The 17,855-nt window shown below is 39.7% G+C and overlaps 2 protein-coding genes across 6 annotated transcripts in view; one reads left to right on the top strand and one right to left on the bottom strand.

The window, feature by feature from the left end:
* Positions 1–17,855, bottom strand: part of LOC109399319 (uncharacterized) — a 288,186-nt gene that overhangs the window by 111,368 nt on the left and 158,963 nt on the right. The gene's annotated exons all lie outside the window — the stretch shown is intronic.
* LOC115255999 (uncharacterized) lies at positions 9,523–15,977 on the top strand. The gene has a single exon (XM_062856197.1). It carries the CDS (start codon positions 13,800–13,802, stop codon positions 14,790–14,792), a length of 993 nt encoding a protein of 330 aa, XP_062712181.1. The 5' UTR covers positions 9,523–13,799; the 3' UTR covers positions 14,793–15,977.

The following is a 17,855-nucleotide window of genomic DNA, read 5'->3' as shown; positions in this document are numbered from 1 at the left end:
TTAATCCACCTTAAAGAACTGTTGAAGGAAGCACTGGAGAAATTTCTTAAAGAATTTCTGAAAATATTTCTCAAAAAATAGCCGGGGGATTTATAAGAAATCCATAGAAGTTTTCCTTGGACAAATTTATGGACGAATCTCATAAGCAATTTTTGAAGGAATCTTTCAAAGGGAATTTTTATACGAATCCTTGGAAGAATACCTGAAGTTATCTTTGTAAGAATATCTGAAGGAGTCTGTAAAAGATTTTCTTAAGAAATTCTTGGAGAAATTTCTGGAGGAACCTTTGATTTTCTTGAAAAAATGCTGAATGTATTTCTAAAGGAATCCATGGATGATTTTCAGAAAGAATTATTAAGAAGATTTTTTTAAGAAAACTTATGAAAGCTATACTTAAATGCATTTTTGGAGAAATTTCTGGAGGATCCTCTAACGTAAATTCTGGTGGAAACTCTTGAGCAAATTATACATGGTAGCGAAGATGTTCTAAAGAACTTTCAAAAGAAATCTGTGGAAGACTTTCCGAAAAGCATTCCTGAAGGATTTTCTGTAGAGTTGTATGAAACAATATTAAAAAGAACGCAGGGAGGGCTTTCTAAAAAAAAATTGGGGTATTCTCTAGAAAAATTAGAAGATTTTTTTTAAATCTATGAATTTCCTAAAGAAATCAATGGAAGAATTCCTGAAGGATTCTACATGTAAATCTCCGATGGTAGAATATCTTAATAAATAATTCCCTGAAATATTTTCGGAAGAATCGCTGGTGGAATTTCTGAAAGACGCTATGTAATATTTTTTGTTTTTTTTTGTGGGGATTTCTAAAGGAATCCATGGAAGAAGTCCTATGTCACAGAGTTTTTTTTGCACGTGTGCGGGCGCAGCTTACTTTTTCTACATATACATATGAGACCAAAAAAGCGTAGACGGTTTCTTTTATTACTAAGGAAAAATTTCCATTATGTTCGGAGCCACAAAAACTGTAATATTCACCTGAATCATGTGCAACACATACTTCATGTTTGTGAGAGTACAGAACGATGAGGAAAATTATATAACTGAACATATTACATTCTTGAGGGCAGAATAAAAATCCCCTAGTATGAAAAACGTGATTAATCTTTTCAATTATGGATCCACAGCGGAAGAAACTTATCCAATGTCACAAAAGATTTGAGGCCTACTGTGAGATCAACGGGTTTGAAAACCTGAAAACTTCCGAAAATACAAAAGTTTTCTATGTGAGAGCGCCCAGCTGGTACCCTAAGGAGTGTTTTTGTGGGTTAAACCCTTCGTATTATCCAAGTTCCATAAAGCAGGCACTCCTCCGCCTTCTACAGCAAATACGAAAAACCACCTTTTCTGTGCACGGGCCTGAAGGGCGCGAAAAACATCCAAAAAACATCAAGGGTCGAAACAATTTCTAATTTTCCTGAGAAACATGTACTGCCCCCACTTGCAAAACAGTCCCATATGAATAGGAAACCCAGCAAAGATGGGACTGTTATGCGAGTGGCGGCAGTGTATGGACACACAAAAAATGGGTTGTTTTATATATATTTGCGAGGGTGGAAGATTTTATTAATAATTTGACTTCCAGAGCTGGTTACTCAGTGAGTAACTTGGAATAACCATGATGACACCACTGGATCTGAGGTAATTGAAAGTTGGAAGCAGTAATTTGATGAACACCTGAACTATGCGTAGAGGCCACGAAAAAAAAAAGGTGTGGCAGTGTACGGGAAAGAGCCAACCTCAACGCTGACGGTAGTGGTTGCTATCCACCAACTCAAAAATTGGAAATCAACTTGTAATGCTGGTAGAGCTGCTGATTAATATTTATCTAGATGGGCCTTGGGATTTCTGGGCTACTGTCTTTACTTGAAATACTCAGTAAGTAGTAAAGATACGCTGCTATACTACTGAATTTTCCATGTTGCATACTCCAACAACCATTTTAGTTATCTTTTTCATCATTTCTTACTAATACCTAAAGTCATTGCCTTTATATTAGCCAACTCATAGTCAAATCAAGAAAGTCATATTTACGTCATTTATGTACTGTAATAAGCAATCATTGATGTCATAAATGCCACGTGTTCAAACCAAGTCATGCATAAAATTATCTCCTCATTTACCTACTTTGTCAGCTCTCGACGCCAGACGCCGCCGCCTTCTCGTGTCTCGATAAATTTCAAACAATTTTATTTCCAGCTAGTGACTCCGCAGAACAGCAGTAGTGTTGATGACGACGACCGGGCACCATCGCAACGAGGAGGCGCCCGTTGCTCTCAGGGATTTAGGAAAATTTGTTCTAGAACTCAAAGTCTGCTTTTATGACGCCCGGCCCTCCCGGTGGGAAGCCAGTCAGCGAGAATTCATCCATCCGCCTGCCTGCCAGTCTTCCACTCCCAGACGTAGACCTCGCTGTGCTAATGTATGAATAATAAATTCGGTTTTCCATGGGGAGCATGGGGATTACTCGGCTGGAGTCGTTAAACATGCTTCCACATGGATCCTCGCACAGCGTGCGAACACATGTTCCGCTAATCCGCATAGACTGTGTGCAGAAATTTAAGGATAGGTTTCCTGTGTGATGGAAAACAGATAGAACGCAGCGAGGCCAATCAAATTGTAACCTGGGTGTTTGAGATAGCGGGAGAAGGGAGGAAGTAGTCATCACTAAAACAACATTAACCAAAACAAAAAAAAATATCATTAAAACCATTGCATGAAATGTTTGATTTTTTGGTTCAAGAATTGTCGTTCATTGTTGAATTAGAAAAAAGTGCTGAACCTTTAAAATAACTGTTTCACCGTTGACCACCTTCCTCTATGTTCTGCTAGCTTCCACGAACCTTACGGGCCAAGTCAGGCAGAAAAATCAAATTTTCTGATCTTGACACATGTGTGATGAGGATTTCAGGTGAGGTGAGTTAACGATAACTATGATAAGGATCCTGCGGAGAGCCTTGAAATGTACCTGGTTGGCAGGGGGCATTCGCTTGTGCAGGATTTTACGAAGATATTTCATTGAATCTATAGAAACAAAGTTTCACAAAGGGACCTTCAATTTATCATTTCACGCTTAGAAATGTAACAAGGGGCGGGATAATAACAAATGTGTTATTTCGGTCTTAGAACTTATCATTCACTGCAATATTTTCTCAGTAGCTGGTAAAAAAAAATAATTTGGCTGATCAGAGAATAAAGTGATGCGTTTTTGTGATAGACAAATGGTGAACTCGAAATGATTAATTTGGTGAGTTCGTTCGGATTTTAGATGTGGAGTTATCTATTACCTGAGCTTGATGGAACGCTCGTAGATGCTACTCCAGTATAGTCAGATCAGCTTCATTCGCACAACGATTATTTCTTTTTCTTCTTCTTGGCGTAACGTACCCATTGTGAAAGTGCCTGATTCTCAGCACAGTTATTAACTGAGAGCTTCCTCTACCAATGACGATTTTGCATATGGTGTCCGGCCATTTGGCCGAACGCCGTTTGGCCGAATGCCATCTGGCCGAATGAGTCGTTTGGCCGAATGCCTTTTGCCGAATGCCGTTTGGCCGAATTATGATCAAAAGAATTCAGAGGAAGTTTTTGACAGTATAACTACCATTATGATCTTCACCATTTTTTCCTTCTTTTAATCATAGACTATTCTTTCTAGTTTTGACATTTTGGGATTAGTTGACGTTGAAACTGACAATATTTTACCAATATTTTTTTCCTTCTTTGAATCATAGGCTGTTCTTTCGAGTTATATTAATGCGGGGAACAGTGGCATGGTCACTTAAGCTTATCATTCATGTTTCGGCCAACCGGTTTTCGGCCAAATGGCATTCGGCCAAATGACCTTTTCGGTCAAATGGCGTTCGGCCCAACGGCATTCGGCCAAATGGCGTTCGGCCAAATGACCCGGAACCTTTGCATATGTATATCGTGTGGCAGGCCCAAGGAAATCAAGAAAATTTCCTTTACAAAAAGTTCTAGGACTCGAACCTGCCATACTCAGCATGATCATGTTAAATAACCAAGCCTTTACAGGCCCTTAAATGGCGCTTGGGACCAATAGGGCACTGCACTGTTTTGTTGTTTACAAAATTTCTGTAAGAATAAAAAAAGAAGGAAAGAATTTCGTGCAGTGCCCGGCGGTGACGGCGCCTTTGTAGTGCCTTCGAAAACCCATTTCAACAAAACTCAAGTGACATGTTGATTAATATCGCACCTTCATACGTTTAACAAAAATACATTTCATGCCACCAAAATCATATCGTTTTTCTGGCTTTTGATGTTTGAGCCTTAAACTTTAAAAAAGAAATCGCAATCTTGAGCCACAATTTTTTTTATTTAAGTCCACCATCTTGGAAATTCTGGTCGTCATTTTTAGACTCCAGACGTCTTCCCATGCCAGATAAACCTATGGTGAATAGTTTTAGAACCTAAATCTCCATAATACTACCGCTATCTTGAATTTGGAGCTGCCATCTTGGATTTTAGGCTACTAGCTTGGATATTCTGGTCGCCATTTTTGGACTCCGGACTACATATCAAATATACCCATATTGCATGATTTTTTTACATAGCCGTCATCTTGAATTTTGAGACGCCATCTTTGATATTCAGGTCACCATTTTTTTTAACTTCAGTCGTCTTCTCCACACCAAATATACTCATATTGAATGGTTTCAGAGCCTCAAACTTTATTGAACAGCCGCCATCTTGAATTTGCAGCTGCCGCTACCTTGAATATTCTTGTCGCCATTTTTGGACTCCGGGCATATTCCTCAGACCAAATATATCCATATTGCATGGTTTTAGAGCCTAAAACTCAGTTAAATAGCCGCCATCTTGAGTTATGAGCCGCCATCTTGGATTTTAGTCCGCTATCTTGAATATTCTGGTCGTCATTTTTGGAGTCCAGGCTTCTTCCCCATACCAAATATACCCCATATTGTATGATTTTAGAGCCTAAAACTCTATGAAACAGCCGTCATCTTGAATATTGGGCGACCAGCTTGAATAAAGGTTACAAAAATCGCCACAGTTTGATGTGTCGCATGATGGGGCTTGCTCCGGATCACTGAAATGGCCATAGCTCCGATAACTCCGAAACGTCTTGACCGATCCGGACCATTTTTGATAGCAAACGATGGGGTAAAATTCAGGTTCAATTCGAGCAATAATCCGATAAATTGAGTAATGAGAAGTGCCTTAAAAATGAGCGATCTTTTTTGTACACAGACATACATACACACATGCACACATACATACACACACATACACAAACACACATGCACACATCCCCCCGAAGTAGTCGCTTCTAGTGGAATCCGGGGGAAGCAGGCACTGTAGACCTTGGTGGAGGTTAGAGGCGTAGGGTTCAGAGTTCTCTTCTCTGTTCTGAGTCCATCACGAACTGGCACGCGATGGACGAAATCGGTAGCACTGGTCATGCTTATCGAACGCGTGTCGGGAAGGCGTAAAGGCTTTACCACCAAGTAAAAAAAAAAACACACACATGCACACATACAGACATCATCTCAATTCGTCGAACTGAATTGATTGGTATATATGACTCGACCCTCCGAGCCGTCTATCGAAAATTCATTTTTTGAGTGAAAATATGCCAGTTTTTGGATTTTCATATGTGGTTTAGCTTTATTCGCGAGCATAGGGAAAGTGTGCTGATTTATGATTTGATGGCGGCACGGTGGTACCCCTACAAGAGCTCCTTCTGGGACTGGGAGATTCTCCTAAAGTTTTTTTTTCAATGTCTTCGGATTTTTGTTTTTTTTTACTTCCAGAAGGTATTCCTGGGAATTCCAGCAATTTTACCCGGGATTTCTTTTGGAATACCTCCAGCAGTTTTCGTTGGGATTGCTTCAGGAATTCGTTCCGAGATTCCTTCAGAAACTCCTTCCAAAATTCTTCCAGATATTCTATGCGAGATTCCTCCCGGAATTCATTTTGGGATTTTTCCAGGTATTCTTTATGAGATCCTTCCAGGAATGCTACAAGAATTTCTTCGGAGATTTGCCTGGAGCTCCTTCTGTACGGGATTCTTTCAGGAGCTTTCTTTCGGGATTGCTTCCAGCATTCCTTGTGGGATTCCTACGGTAATTCCCCCGGGAACTTCTTCTGGGATTCCCCCAAGAATTTCCAGAAGGTATTCCTGGGAATTCCAGCAATTTTACCCGGGATTTCTTTTGGAATTCCTCCAGTAGTTCTCGTTGGGATTGCTTCAGGAATTGGTTCCGGGATTCCTTCAGAAACTACTTACAAAATTCTTTCGGAAACTCCTTTCGGGATTCCTTCGGGAGCTCCATCATGGGAAATGATGTGGATGCTGTTTATAAAAGAATCTCATAAGGAGTTCTAGGAGGCATCCCCGAAAGAACTATCGAAAACATCCCGTAATAAGTTCCTGGAGGATTCCTGCATGAAGTTCTTGGAGGAATCTCGAATAGGATTTCTGTAAGGAATCTCAAAACTTCTGGAGCAATCCCAGAATAAATCTCTTGAAGTCCCAGAAACAAATCTTAGAAGGAATACTCGAAGAAATTCCTGAAGGAATCCCGGTAGAGGTTTTTTGAGGAATCCGGAAATTTGTTGCGACAATCCAACCAATGCGACATAAGTTTGTCCCAACTTGTAAATAATAGGATATACATCGTACACCACGAGTTTGGGGATTTTTAAGCCTTGCATTGCGATTTTCGAACGGTAACTTCGAGTAGGTAAACACTGCAACTCAGCTGAAGATCTATCATCAAACAGTTTTGACTTTGTGTTAGTAATCATTGATTATTCACGAGTTGAAAAGTACGCAACAAATTCAGCTTCCGTTTTGTCTGCAACAAAAAAATTCGAGATCATGTCATTATCTGTTACCAGTAGGGATAAAGAGTAATCGTCGCGCCTCTTTGTTGCTTGTTTTGTGCCACTTTTGTCTGACAATTCTCTTCACTGTTCTGGATGGATTTCAGAAGAAATCTCTAATGAAATTCCTGGAAGGATCGCAGAAGAAACTCCTCGAGAAAAAGTAAACCTTGACAAATCACAGAAAGAAAAATGGAGGAAACCCGCAGTGAATTGAATTTTAGGAGGCACTTCTGGCAGAATTTCAGATAGACTTCTTTAAGAAATCTCGGAAATAATCTCTGGGGGTGTGGCAAGACGTTGTGCACTGACGTCACTGATAAGCTGCAAATATTAATACTGACAAGACAACAGAAGAAATTCTGATATTTTCAGCATGTTTTTCAACACTGGCTGTGCAAGCGCCAGAATAAAATAGAATAGAATAGAAGGTGTAGAAAACAAAATGACTAATGCATTATTACTCCTTCATCGGCTTCGACATAATATCTCTTATTTTATTACACCCATCGAGCGATTGTGTCTTTTTTCGTCATGTTAATTAACTGTTTCCTCTCCTCTTTACATACAATGATCAGAATTCTTCTTCCCTTACAGCAATAACACAGGAGGAGGAATTAATTCGTAAAGTCGTGTGCGAGTCATGTGGAAATTATGGAGCTAATTAACTATAGAGAAAGATTACTTTTCGTGTCGCTGTCGTAACATATTTTGGTGATAGATATAGACAGGGATATGAGTATAAGATGCAGAGATTCTTAGATAGATATCTGGCGAAAAAAAAAAACAAAAAAATATCCACTGTTTTATTTCAGTAAACAAGATGTCATCGTTGAAAGTTGAGAACTGATTAGAGTGCGATGTTAATTTTTATTTTTTCGTGTGCATTCACGTTTTAGTCACATAACTGAACGCGTATACCATTTCTAATCGATGAACCATGAAATTATACACATTGTCTTATTGATGGTCGTGTATTTTAGACAGTATGGTCTATATGATGAGCAAGTGCTCCTTCTAAATGACAAGCATAAGAGAAAGTGGAAGCCAATCCATGATGATGGCACCTAGTTTATTTCATATATATTGGCGAATCAAAGCAAAAATTATTCCCCCCAAAAAAAAGAGGTGTTATGATAGCAACACCATATGAAACATACTATTCAGGAGACGACGACGAAAGAAAATCACATGCCTACATCTTCACAAAATTCATTCTCGTTATCGTCTTCTGGTCATCGCTGTTATATAGAGGTTTGACATGGTGTTTCATATGCCATTCATTTTGGGCGACCACCCGGCACGATGCGATGGTTAGGATAGGCATATGTCACCGCAGGAATAGATTTATTGGTTCCGTGAAAGACGGACGGTCATGGCCGTTGTCATATTGGGCAGATCGAATCGGTTGGATTAAATGTAATGGAGCATGTGTGTGTTGTTCCACCAACAACATTGAAAACAGTGTTGTGGTGTTCCACCCTAACACTATGTGTCTTTATCTATTTTTTTAAACGAAACACGATGCACAATATTGTTGCGTAGAAACTGAAACTTAATCACGAAAAAAAAAAAAAAAAAAAAAAAAAAAAAAAAAAAAAAAAAAAAAAATCACGCATCAAAGATAAAAATAAGCCAACATGACGAAAACTGGTATGTACATGCCAAAAGTCGGTAAACACCCACACTAAATTATGAAGCAAACGATACATCCTTTCACCATAAGTAAAACGGAAACTGGATAATTATCAGAGTTGCTCTACAAAATTTCCTCAACAATGAACAATTTGCCAACTCAGTGTAACCATCACTCGCCAACTGGAAGTGTAAACAACCAATCCAGAGAAATTGCGAGCAAAGTTTGTTAATCGTTTTGCCAGATTTCCGTTATCCTTGCACTGCTGAAACAACGATCCCAGAGAAAACCCGGTCCGGAGCATACTCATAAACCTTGTCACGTTCCGCTCAACATGGTGCACTAGCACTGAAAGCATCCGTACTATTTACGCTTCCGTAATAAACCGACAACAAACCGTCCTAAGTAAAGGGATGGTCGTAGAAAACGTTCCGTCTCCCCGTGCCATTCGTCATGCCATGTCACTAGTCGTTCCCGGAAATTGCCGTCTGCTTAAGCATATCCACTTAGAATCAGCATCCTCGCCCCCACGCAACCGCCCACCAACAAACGAATTCACGGTCCAGTTGGCTTGAATGAAACGCGTTCCGAGACTGAGAGCTCCGCTCGGTATACCTACTGCTCTGCTACTACTCTATTGTCTCTAGGACAAGTGGCTTCCTTAAACTGTTGCTCATGGCTGCTACCTAGATGATGGAAGATGCTGCCATGGTGAAGCTTTCAAGAAGCCACTCTATTCAGGGGGGAAAGTTGGAATGAGGCAGGGTGCTGTCAGGATTAGACTGTTTCAGCAAAAATTTGATGAACATACTCATAAGGTGGCGCATAAATGCATGACAAAATTTTAACTAGAAAAAACAAATCACCCATACGTTATTGTTTTGGATTACCTGCAGCTACACTAGCCTCTTTTTATAAATAGAACTCTATAAATGTCCTCAAAGTTCACTAAATACACCACCTGTCATAAGTACGGGCACACTTGAAAAAGTATAACAACAAACAATTGAATATAGCATAAAAGTTCAGCATCACCTGAGAACAAGTAAACTAATGGTGCTGTATCTTGAAATCCTGATAATCTAATCTCAGAACTATAGTCTTCAGTAAAGTTGTTCGGAATGTCGTTGCCATCTTAAAGACAAGCAGTTTGGTTCGCAATTTTGACGCTAGGTGACACTAATGTGCATGTATATTTAATATTAATTTTCAAACTAGCTCCATCTCACGATCAAATAAGATAGAAAATTCCAAGTCTTTGGCAAGTGGTTCAGAAAGTCGTTGGCTTTATAAAGAAAAGCTGTGCAGTTCGCAATTCCGCAGGTAGGTTACGGTAGTGAGCATTCAGCGATTCACTTCATATACCGTGAGGTCGCCATTCACCGCTCATGCTCTATTCACCGCTCATTTTTGCCTTTCTCGTACACTAAGTGTACTGGAAAGGCTATATGTTCACTCCAAAAATGACTTTTTGATAGAAGGCTCGGAGGGTCGAGTCACATATACCAATCAACTCAGCTCGACGAATTGAGGTGATGTCTGTGTGTGTGTATGTATGTATGTGTGTGTGTATGTGTGTGTACAAAAAAAACTCACATCACTTTTTGGCAGTAAACCTCATCCGATTTTAATGACCAACGGTTCATTCGACGCGGATTCTGGTCCCATTGTTTCCTATTGAAAATGGTTCGGATCGGTCCAGCCGTTCCGGAGTTATGGCCATTTAGGTGTTCCGGATCGGTACCCCAGGAAAGGGCCAGATATGAAAACGCTACAAACCCATTCATGCGACACATCAAACCACAGCACTTTCGAAAACATGATGAACGGTAAACAGGAAAATAGTCTCGGGCCATTTCTGAACCGGTAGTGTTCCGGAACCGGTTCCGGGTGACCCGCCGGAAGTGGCCAAATATGAAAGTGAACCAAACCCTTCATGCGACATATCAAACATCGGATTTTTCGATAACCTGATAAACAGTAGGCAGGAAAACATTCTCAGACCATATCTGAACCGGTAGTATTCCGGAACCGGTTCTGGGTGTTCCGCCGGAAGTGACTAAATATGAAAGTGAACCATATCCGTGCATGCGACACATCAAACAGCGGCTTTTTCGATAGCCTCATAAACAGTAGGCAGGAAAACATTCTCAGATCATATCTGAACCGGTAGTGTTCCGGAACCGGTTCCGGGTGATCCGCCGGATTTGGCCAAATATGAATGTGAACCAAAGCCATACATGCGACACATCAAACAGCGGATTTTTCGATAACCTGATAAACAGTAGGCAGGAAAACATTCTCAGACCATATCTGAACCGGTAGTATTCCGGAACCGGTTCTGGATGTTTCGCCGGAAGTGGCTAAATATGAAAGTGAACCTAACCCATGCATGCGATACAACAAACAGCGGCTTTTTCGATAGCCTGATGAACAGTGGGCAGGGAAACATTCTTAGACCATATCGGAACCGGTAGTGTTACTGAACCGGTTCCAGATGTCACGACGGAAGTAGCCAAGTATAAAAATTAACAAACCCCTTACATGCGACGCATCAAATCGCAAGCTCTTCAGGCAACCTGATAAACGGTTAATAAAAGAGAATAGTTTCAGATCATATTTGGATCAACCGATAGAGTTCCGGAACCGGTTCCGGTGTCCCGCTGGAAGTGGTCAAATGTAGTAGATATCAAAACCCATGCCTGCGGCACATTAAACAGCGGCTTTTTAAATAACGTGATGAACGATTAATCAGAAAATAGGCTCAGACTACAACGAAGATCTTTATAAAGGCTACCGATAGTGCTCCAGGACCGATCTAGGGTGTCCAGCCGGAAGTGGCCAAATGCCAAAAAGAACCAAACCTATGCATGCGACACATCGAACCGCGGTCTTTTTTTAAACCGTGAGGAACGATTAGCAAGAAAATAGGCGCAGACCACAATAGAGGCTACCGATAGTGATGCAAAACCAGCATTGGGTGCTTCGCAGGAACTTCAAAAATGAACAAAGCCAATGCAAGCGATAAATATGTGTAAGAAAACAAAATCTTGACTGTACTAAGGCCACATACATACAGACGTCTTACTCTACTCACTCTCCATCGTCCTTGTTTTCAACGGTTGAAACAAATATGTATTAATCGTTGTTGCTTGTTTGACGTCTACTCACTACCAACATCAAGCCACAGTGAAACGCAACCTGATTAGCATTTGGCGATTATTTTTTTCGTAACGATGAATATAATATATATGTTACGAATGATATGTCTGTTTGTCTGTACTAAAGCAATCTCATCAAATCACTGAGGTGTAAAAATATACAGTAGGATAGGTCAACCTTATATGAGAAAATTATCGCATTAACCCCGGAGAAAGTTTTTTCAATCCACTTTTCCGTCTAAAACTACTGGGAATTTTTTTATGGGACTTAGTATGGGCAATTTCACTTGCTTGCATTTTTTGTCAAATTTTACATGAATTGTGTAATCTATGATGATAAAATATAGCCTAAAGTGTGAAGAAAAAACTATGTCGAAGACCGTAAAGCAGGGCTGTCCAACTACGGCCAGCGGAATCGATGAATGAAACTTGGCCCAAGGATTGAAATATTTGAAGATATTTCATATTTAAATAAAATTTAATATTAAAAATAAACTCGAAATAGGTAGTGTTTTGTTAAAAAATTTCAAAGATTAAAAAATTTAAATACATAAATTTAAAAATTTTAAACTTGAAATGTACAGCCAAATTTGAAGCAGAATTTCAGCAAAATTTACTGAATTTCAGAAAAACGTTGCTGCTGAACAGCAGAGTTTACTGAACGAATCAGGAAAGTTTGCTGAATTTCAGCTTATTGTTTGCTGCAACCTGCAGCTCGGCAAAATTCAGAAAAAAAGTATTCAGGGTGATTTTTGCAAAACAATCAAGAATTCTTGCTCACATTTTATGACCCAAATGATGTCAGTGTTGTGATTTGCCGTGAGAACGGGTAATCGACTAATCGGATGTACAAAATTTCACTGTTGCATTCGTGCTTTCGAAATTTGATGTCGAAATTTAATGTCTGGCCCGTCGACTGGTATGGAGTATCACTTGTGGCCCGCGGCCACGAAAGGTTGGACGTTATATCCTAGCTTGTAATTATCATCTTGATGTCTTCAGTGATAGTGAAGGTGCTCAAGCAGTCAACTGAAAATTCTGATATTTTTCAGCCCAGTCTATACGTTTAACGTAACGTCGGAATATGTTCAAATAATAAATTTCCCAATTTTATTGAAATTAATGCTTTTCTAAATAAGGTATTCTCAGGATTCAGGAACAGTTCTCATTACGTCGACAGAAAGATCATGCTTCGGAATGATGGCCCTAGCACAGAAACTAGCTTAACAAACAATAGTAGAAGATTCAAAAAACAGGACCGAATTCTAAATCGCCCGAAAGGTAGGAGATTGTCCACATCACGACGGTTTCAAACCGAACGGACCCAATAAATACCAAAACTTCCGTATGACATTTTTAAGTTAGGCTAGGCCATCTTGACTAGGAAACCTTGACCGAATGAACCCTTGAAAAGGCGCCATACAGATCGAAACGTCGGAAAAAATCATAAACTAGTGTTTTCGATTGCCCCAAAAGGCTGAAGCCAACATTCTGAAGCAAAATCATCCCAGTCGTATCCCAACCAAGGAAAGATCATGAGTACATGTTCGACGAGAAAGGCACTATCACCACTAGGTGGATTAATCTGGGTTTTATTGATCATAATTATTATATTAAATATGTGCTAACTATTGTAACAAAAGTGAGTTCAACATGATGTCACATCAAAAATCTTTCATTTTACCACATTTTACTCTGGATGTATCTTAAGGACAAGGTATTTGGAGTACATTGCTCAAAATTTCTAGAGCACCGTTTTATAGAACCGTTGAACGAATTTGGATTAAAATGCATCACGCTGTTGACAACCACTGAACAATTAGCGTGATGCATTTTCACAGTGCGCCACCATAATTGACACTTGTTTGTTGTTGACAGTATGGCCGACCGAAAACGGCCCCCTGTGAAATTCAACGAAATTGCGTCGATTTTATTAAGATTTTTTGTAATCGCCAGCACGTTCAGATACGTACTATTGCGCTGAAATGTTTATCCTATGAAAATTCAATACTTTAAAGCTAAAAAAAGACGAATTTACTGAGCGGCAAATGGTGCCGCCTTTCTAGCTAACGTATCCTTTCACCGCTCACTGGAACTGTTTTTCACTCCTCGATTTCAGGATGAATTCGAATCGAAAACGGAAAACATACTCCGAAAATGATATCGAGAAGGCATTACGGATGACCAGGCAGGGTGTTTCCATCCGTCAGGCGGCAAGGCAACATGGAATACCGGCTGAAACTCATCGCGATAAGGTGAGGGAGAAATACCCACTTGGCGCAAAACCCGGGAAAGATCCGGTTCTGATAAAGCAGGAAGAAACAAAAATAGTGAGTTGGGTAACTTCCATTGCCCGAGCGGGATTTCCTGTTTCAATAAAACAGCTCCGCATAAGTGTAGAACAATTTGTAAGGCAGACCAGGAAGCACACTCCGTTCAGAAATGGCATTCCCGGAAAAAAATGGGTAATGCTGTTTTTGAAGAGACACCCGGAAATATCTGTCCGAACTCCTAGTGTCCTTGCGCGATATAGAGCAACAATCACGATGGAGCAGATTAAAGGATGGTTTAGTGAAGTACATGTCTACTTAGAGCAAGACAACCTCATACACCTCCTAGATTGGCCAGACAGAGTCTTCAACCTCGACGAAACATCCTTTGACCTAGTTGTCAAGAAGCGGAAGTGCTTGGCGATGAAGCAATCCAAGCATGTTTACTCAGTATTCGGGAACAATGACAAAGAAAGCTATGCTGCTCTCTTTACTGCAAGTGCCAGTGGTGTACTGCTTCCACCACTTGTGTTGTTTCCGTATAAACAACGTATTCCTGGTGGAATAGCCCTGACCGCCCCTCCCGATTGGGGAATCGGAAGGACCGAGAGTGGATGGATGACCGGAAATGCGTTTTATGACTTCCTAAAAAACGTTTTCCAACCATGGCTAGTAAGTATCCCTCTACCGGTGCTTTTGTTTGTAGATGGTCATAAAAGCCATGCAACCCTTATGAGCACGAATTTCTGCAAGGATCATGGGATCATTCTCATTTGCCTTTTCCCCAATTCAACTCACCTTACCCAACCGTTGGACGTAAGTTTTTTCCGGCCGATGAAATAGTATTGGTATGACGCGTTGTCGACTTTCCGTGCTTATCATGGAATGCGTACCATTGCAAGAACAGAAATCTGTCCTTTGCTCAAAACAGCTATCGAGGAATTCAATAATAAGGAGCAAGTGATCGTAAGCGGATTCCGAAAAAGCGGTTTATACCGTGGAACCCAGAGGCAGTAAACTTTGCTGCGATGCCGACCAATAAAGTATTACGAAACGAAAATACTACAGCCATTACGGATCCCGTTCAGGAAGATAGAACCTTCTTCCACGCGTTTGAAGCACGTCTATCAGCAGACCAGTTGAAAGAATTTCGAAAACAAGAAGGGTCTGAATGTTGGCGTGGAGCGACTGAAGAAACTAATTTGTTTCAATTTTGGAAGAATTGGAAACGCGAATATGAAAACCATAACGGAAGCGACGATGAGAATGATTCCCGGGATTTCCAGAAGGTGAATATTTAACATAGTGAACGTACTTAACACGGTTTAATGCTTTTTTATTTCCAACCATGCCAACTCCATGCCGAGGTTCGGTGTTCCGAATTTATCTTCAGCTATTTCTCAAGAGGTAATGGAAGCTCACGAAACGGATGGACCAAATTCTGTTCAAATGGAGCCGATGCCTAGTCCCTCGGAAGAAGTAGCATTTCGAAATGCATTTCCATATCCGGAAAAGCAAATGCAGAAATCATCACGCCCCAAACAGAGCATTCATCTTCCAGCCGTTGCGACAAGCCAGGTCTTCATTGACTATCTGAATGAGAAGGAGCAGGAGAAGCGAGCAATTGAGTTGGGGAAGGTTCAGAAACGCAAAGACAGAGAGAAAAAGCAGGAGCGAGAAACTGAAAAGGAAGTGAAAAAATCGAATCGTAAACTGAAGTCCAAAAAAATGTGCATCAAAATCGTCAAAGGAAAAGTAAAATGTGCAAATTTGCGTTTGATATTCTTTACCGATGAGAAAATAAAACTTACCTGTTTTTATTAAATCACTTTTTTTATTGTTTCATGCAAAAATAAATAATTAATTACATGAGCGGCAAATGGGTACATCATGAGCGGTGAATGGATCCTTCCATTTTTGATGGGCGGTAATAGGGGTCATATAGCTGTAATACTTTTTTATTGTTTTGACGATTTAGAATAAATGTTACTGTAGTTTTATATTTTTCCTACAAAAACAATAGAAATACCTTGCTGTTGACTAAGAGACGAACCAGCCAAGGGCTGAAAGTCTCTCTAATAAAGACAAATCAATCAATCAATTGCTGTTGACTAAAAAATGAGCCATATTCGTCAATTTTGATTTTTTAGACTAAAATCTTTACAAATATGTCGTTAAATGAGCGGTGAATGGTGACCTCACGGTACAAGGAATAATGGTCTGATTTTCTTTATATTCAAGGGATTCAGATTTGATTCACATCATATTCAAGTGATTAAGGTCAGATTCACTTCATATACGAGTAATTCAGGTCTGATTCACTTTATATTCAAGTGATCAAGTCTTGTTCAAATCTTTTTCAAGTGATTGAGGTCTGATTCACTCCATATGAATGTGCTTCAGGTCTGATTCACTTCATATTCAAGTGATTCAGGCCTGATTCACTTTATATTCAAGTGATTCAGGACTGATTCACATCATATTCGAGTAATTCAGAGCTGGTTCACTTCATATTCAAGTGGTTCTGAGCAGATTTACTTCATATTCAAATGATTCTGGTGTTGTTCACATCATACTCAAGTGATTCAGGTCTGATTCACTTCATGTTCAAGTGAATATGGTCTGATTTATTTCATATTCAAGTAACTCAGGCTTATACCACATAAGTTCAATTTATTGGACGCAGTAGCCTAATTTCCCCAGAAGGGGAAGAAAGAAAAAAAAGAAAATTGTTTTATTTCATATTCAAGTGACACACATCTAATGCTTCAGGACTGGTTCTTTTTTATATTCGAGTGGTTCAGGACTAATTCAGTTCATATTCAAGTAATTCAGGTCTTGTTCACATCAAATTCAAGTGATTGAGATCTGATTTACTTCATATTCAAGTGATTCAGGTCTGATTCACATCATAAACAAATAATTCTGGTCCAAATCACTTCATATTCACTTTATATTCATGTGATTCAAGTCTGATTCACTTCATTTTCAAGTGATTCAGGTCTGATTCTCAACTTATTCAAGTGATTCAGATATGATTTACTTCATATTCAAGTTATGTAGGTCTAATTCACATTATATTCAAGGGATTCAGGTCTGGTTCTTTTTATATTAAAGTGGTTCAGGTCTGAATCACTTCATGTTCAAGTGATTCAGTTCTTGTTCATATCATATCTAAGTGATTCATATCTGATTTGCATCATGTGCAAGTGATTCAAGTCTGATTTGTGTACTTCATATTCGAGTGATTAAGGTCTGTTTAAGGGCTGATTCACATCATATTCAAGTGATTCAGGTCCTATTCACCTCATGTTCAGGTGATTCAGGTCTATTTCACATTATATTCAAGTGAATCAGGTCCAAATCACTTAATTCTTTTTCTGTATGGCTTCATGTTCCCACTGGAACTTGGCCTGCCTCGCTTCAACTTAGTGTTCTTTGAGCACTTCCAGAATTTTTTTTTTCCAAACTTCCACAATTATTAATTGAAGGGCATTCTTTGCCTGCCATTGCATGAATTTGTACATTGTGAGGCAAGGACACTATGCCCAGGGAGTCGAGACAATTTTCACGACCGGAACGGGAATCGAACCAGCCGTTACCGGATTGGCGGTCCATAGCCTTAGCCACCTGGCTAAATGGAGACCCAAGGTTCGATTCACATCATATTCAAGTGATTAAAGCCTGCTTTACTTCATATTCAAGTGGTTCTGAGCTGATTCATTTCACATTCAAGTGATTCAGGTCTTGTTCACTTCATAACCATGTGATTCTACTTCGATTGAGTGTAATCAGTTTCGTACCTTTTAATTCCGCCCTATCTTGCTTATCCTTTGACAGATACGTGTATTTCGACTACCACTTGTAATCTTCCTCAGTGTTAATTTCCAGTTATCAGTGGTAGTC

The sequence above is a fragment of the Aedes albopictus genome, chromosome 3, assembly GCF_035046485.1.
Source record: "Aedes albopictus strain Foshan chromosome 3, AalbF5, whole genome shotgun sequence".
Lineage (NCBI taxonomy): Eukaryota > Metazoa > Arthropoda > Insecta > Diptera > Culicidae > Aedes > Aedes albopictus.
Note: the sequence above shows the minus strand (reverse complement) of the source record. Positions and strands in the feature narration are given on the sequence as shown.

Coding starts and splice junctions, on each gene's coding strand:
- LOC115255999 (XM_062856197.1), top strand. CDS start 13,800: ATGAATTCGAATCGAAAACGGAAAACATACTCCGAAAATGATATCGAG.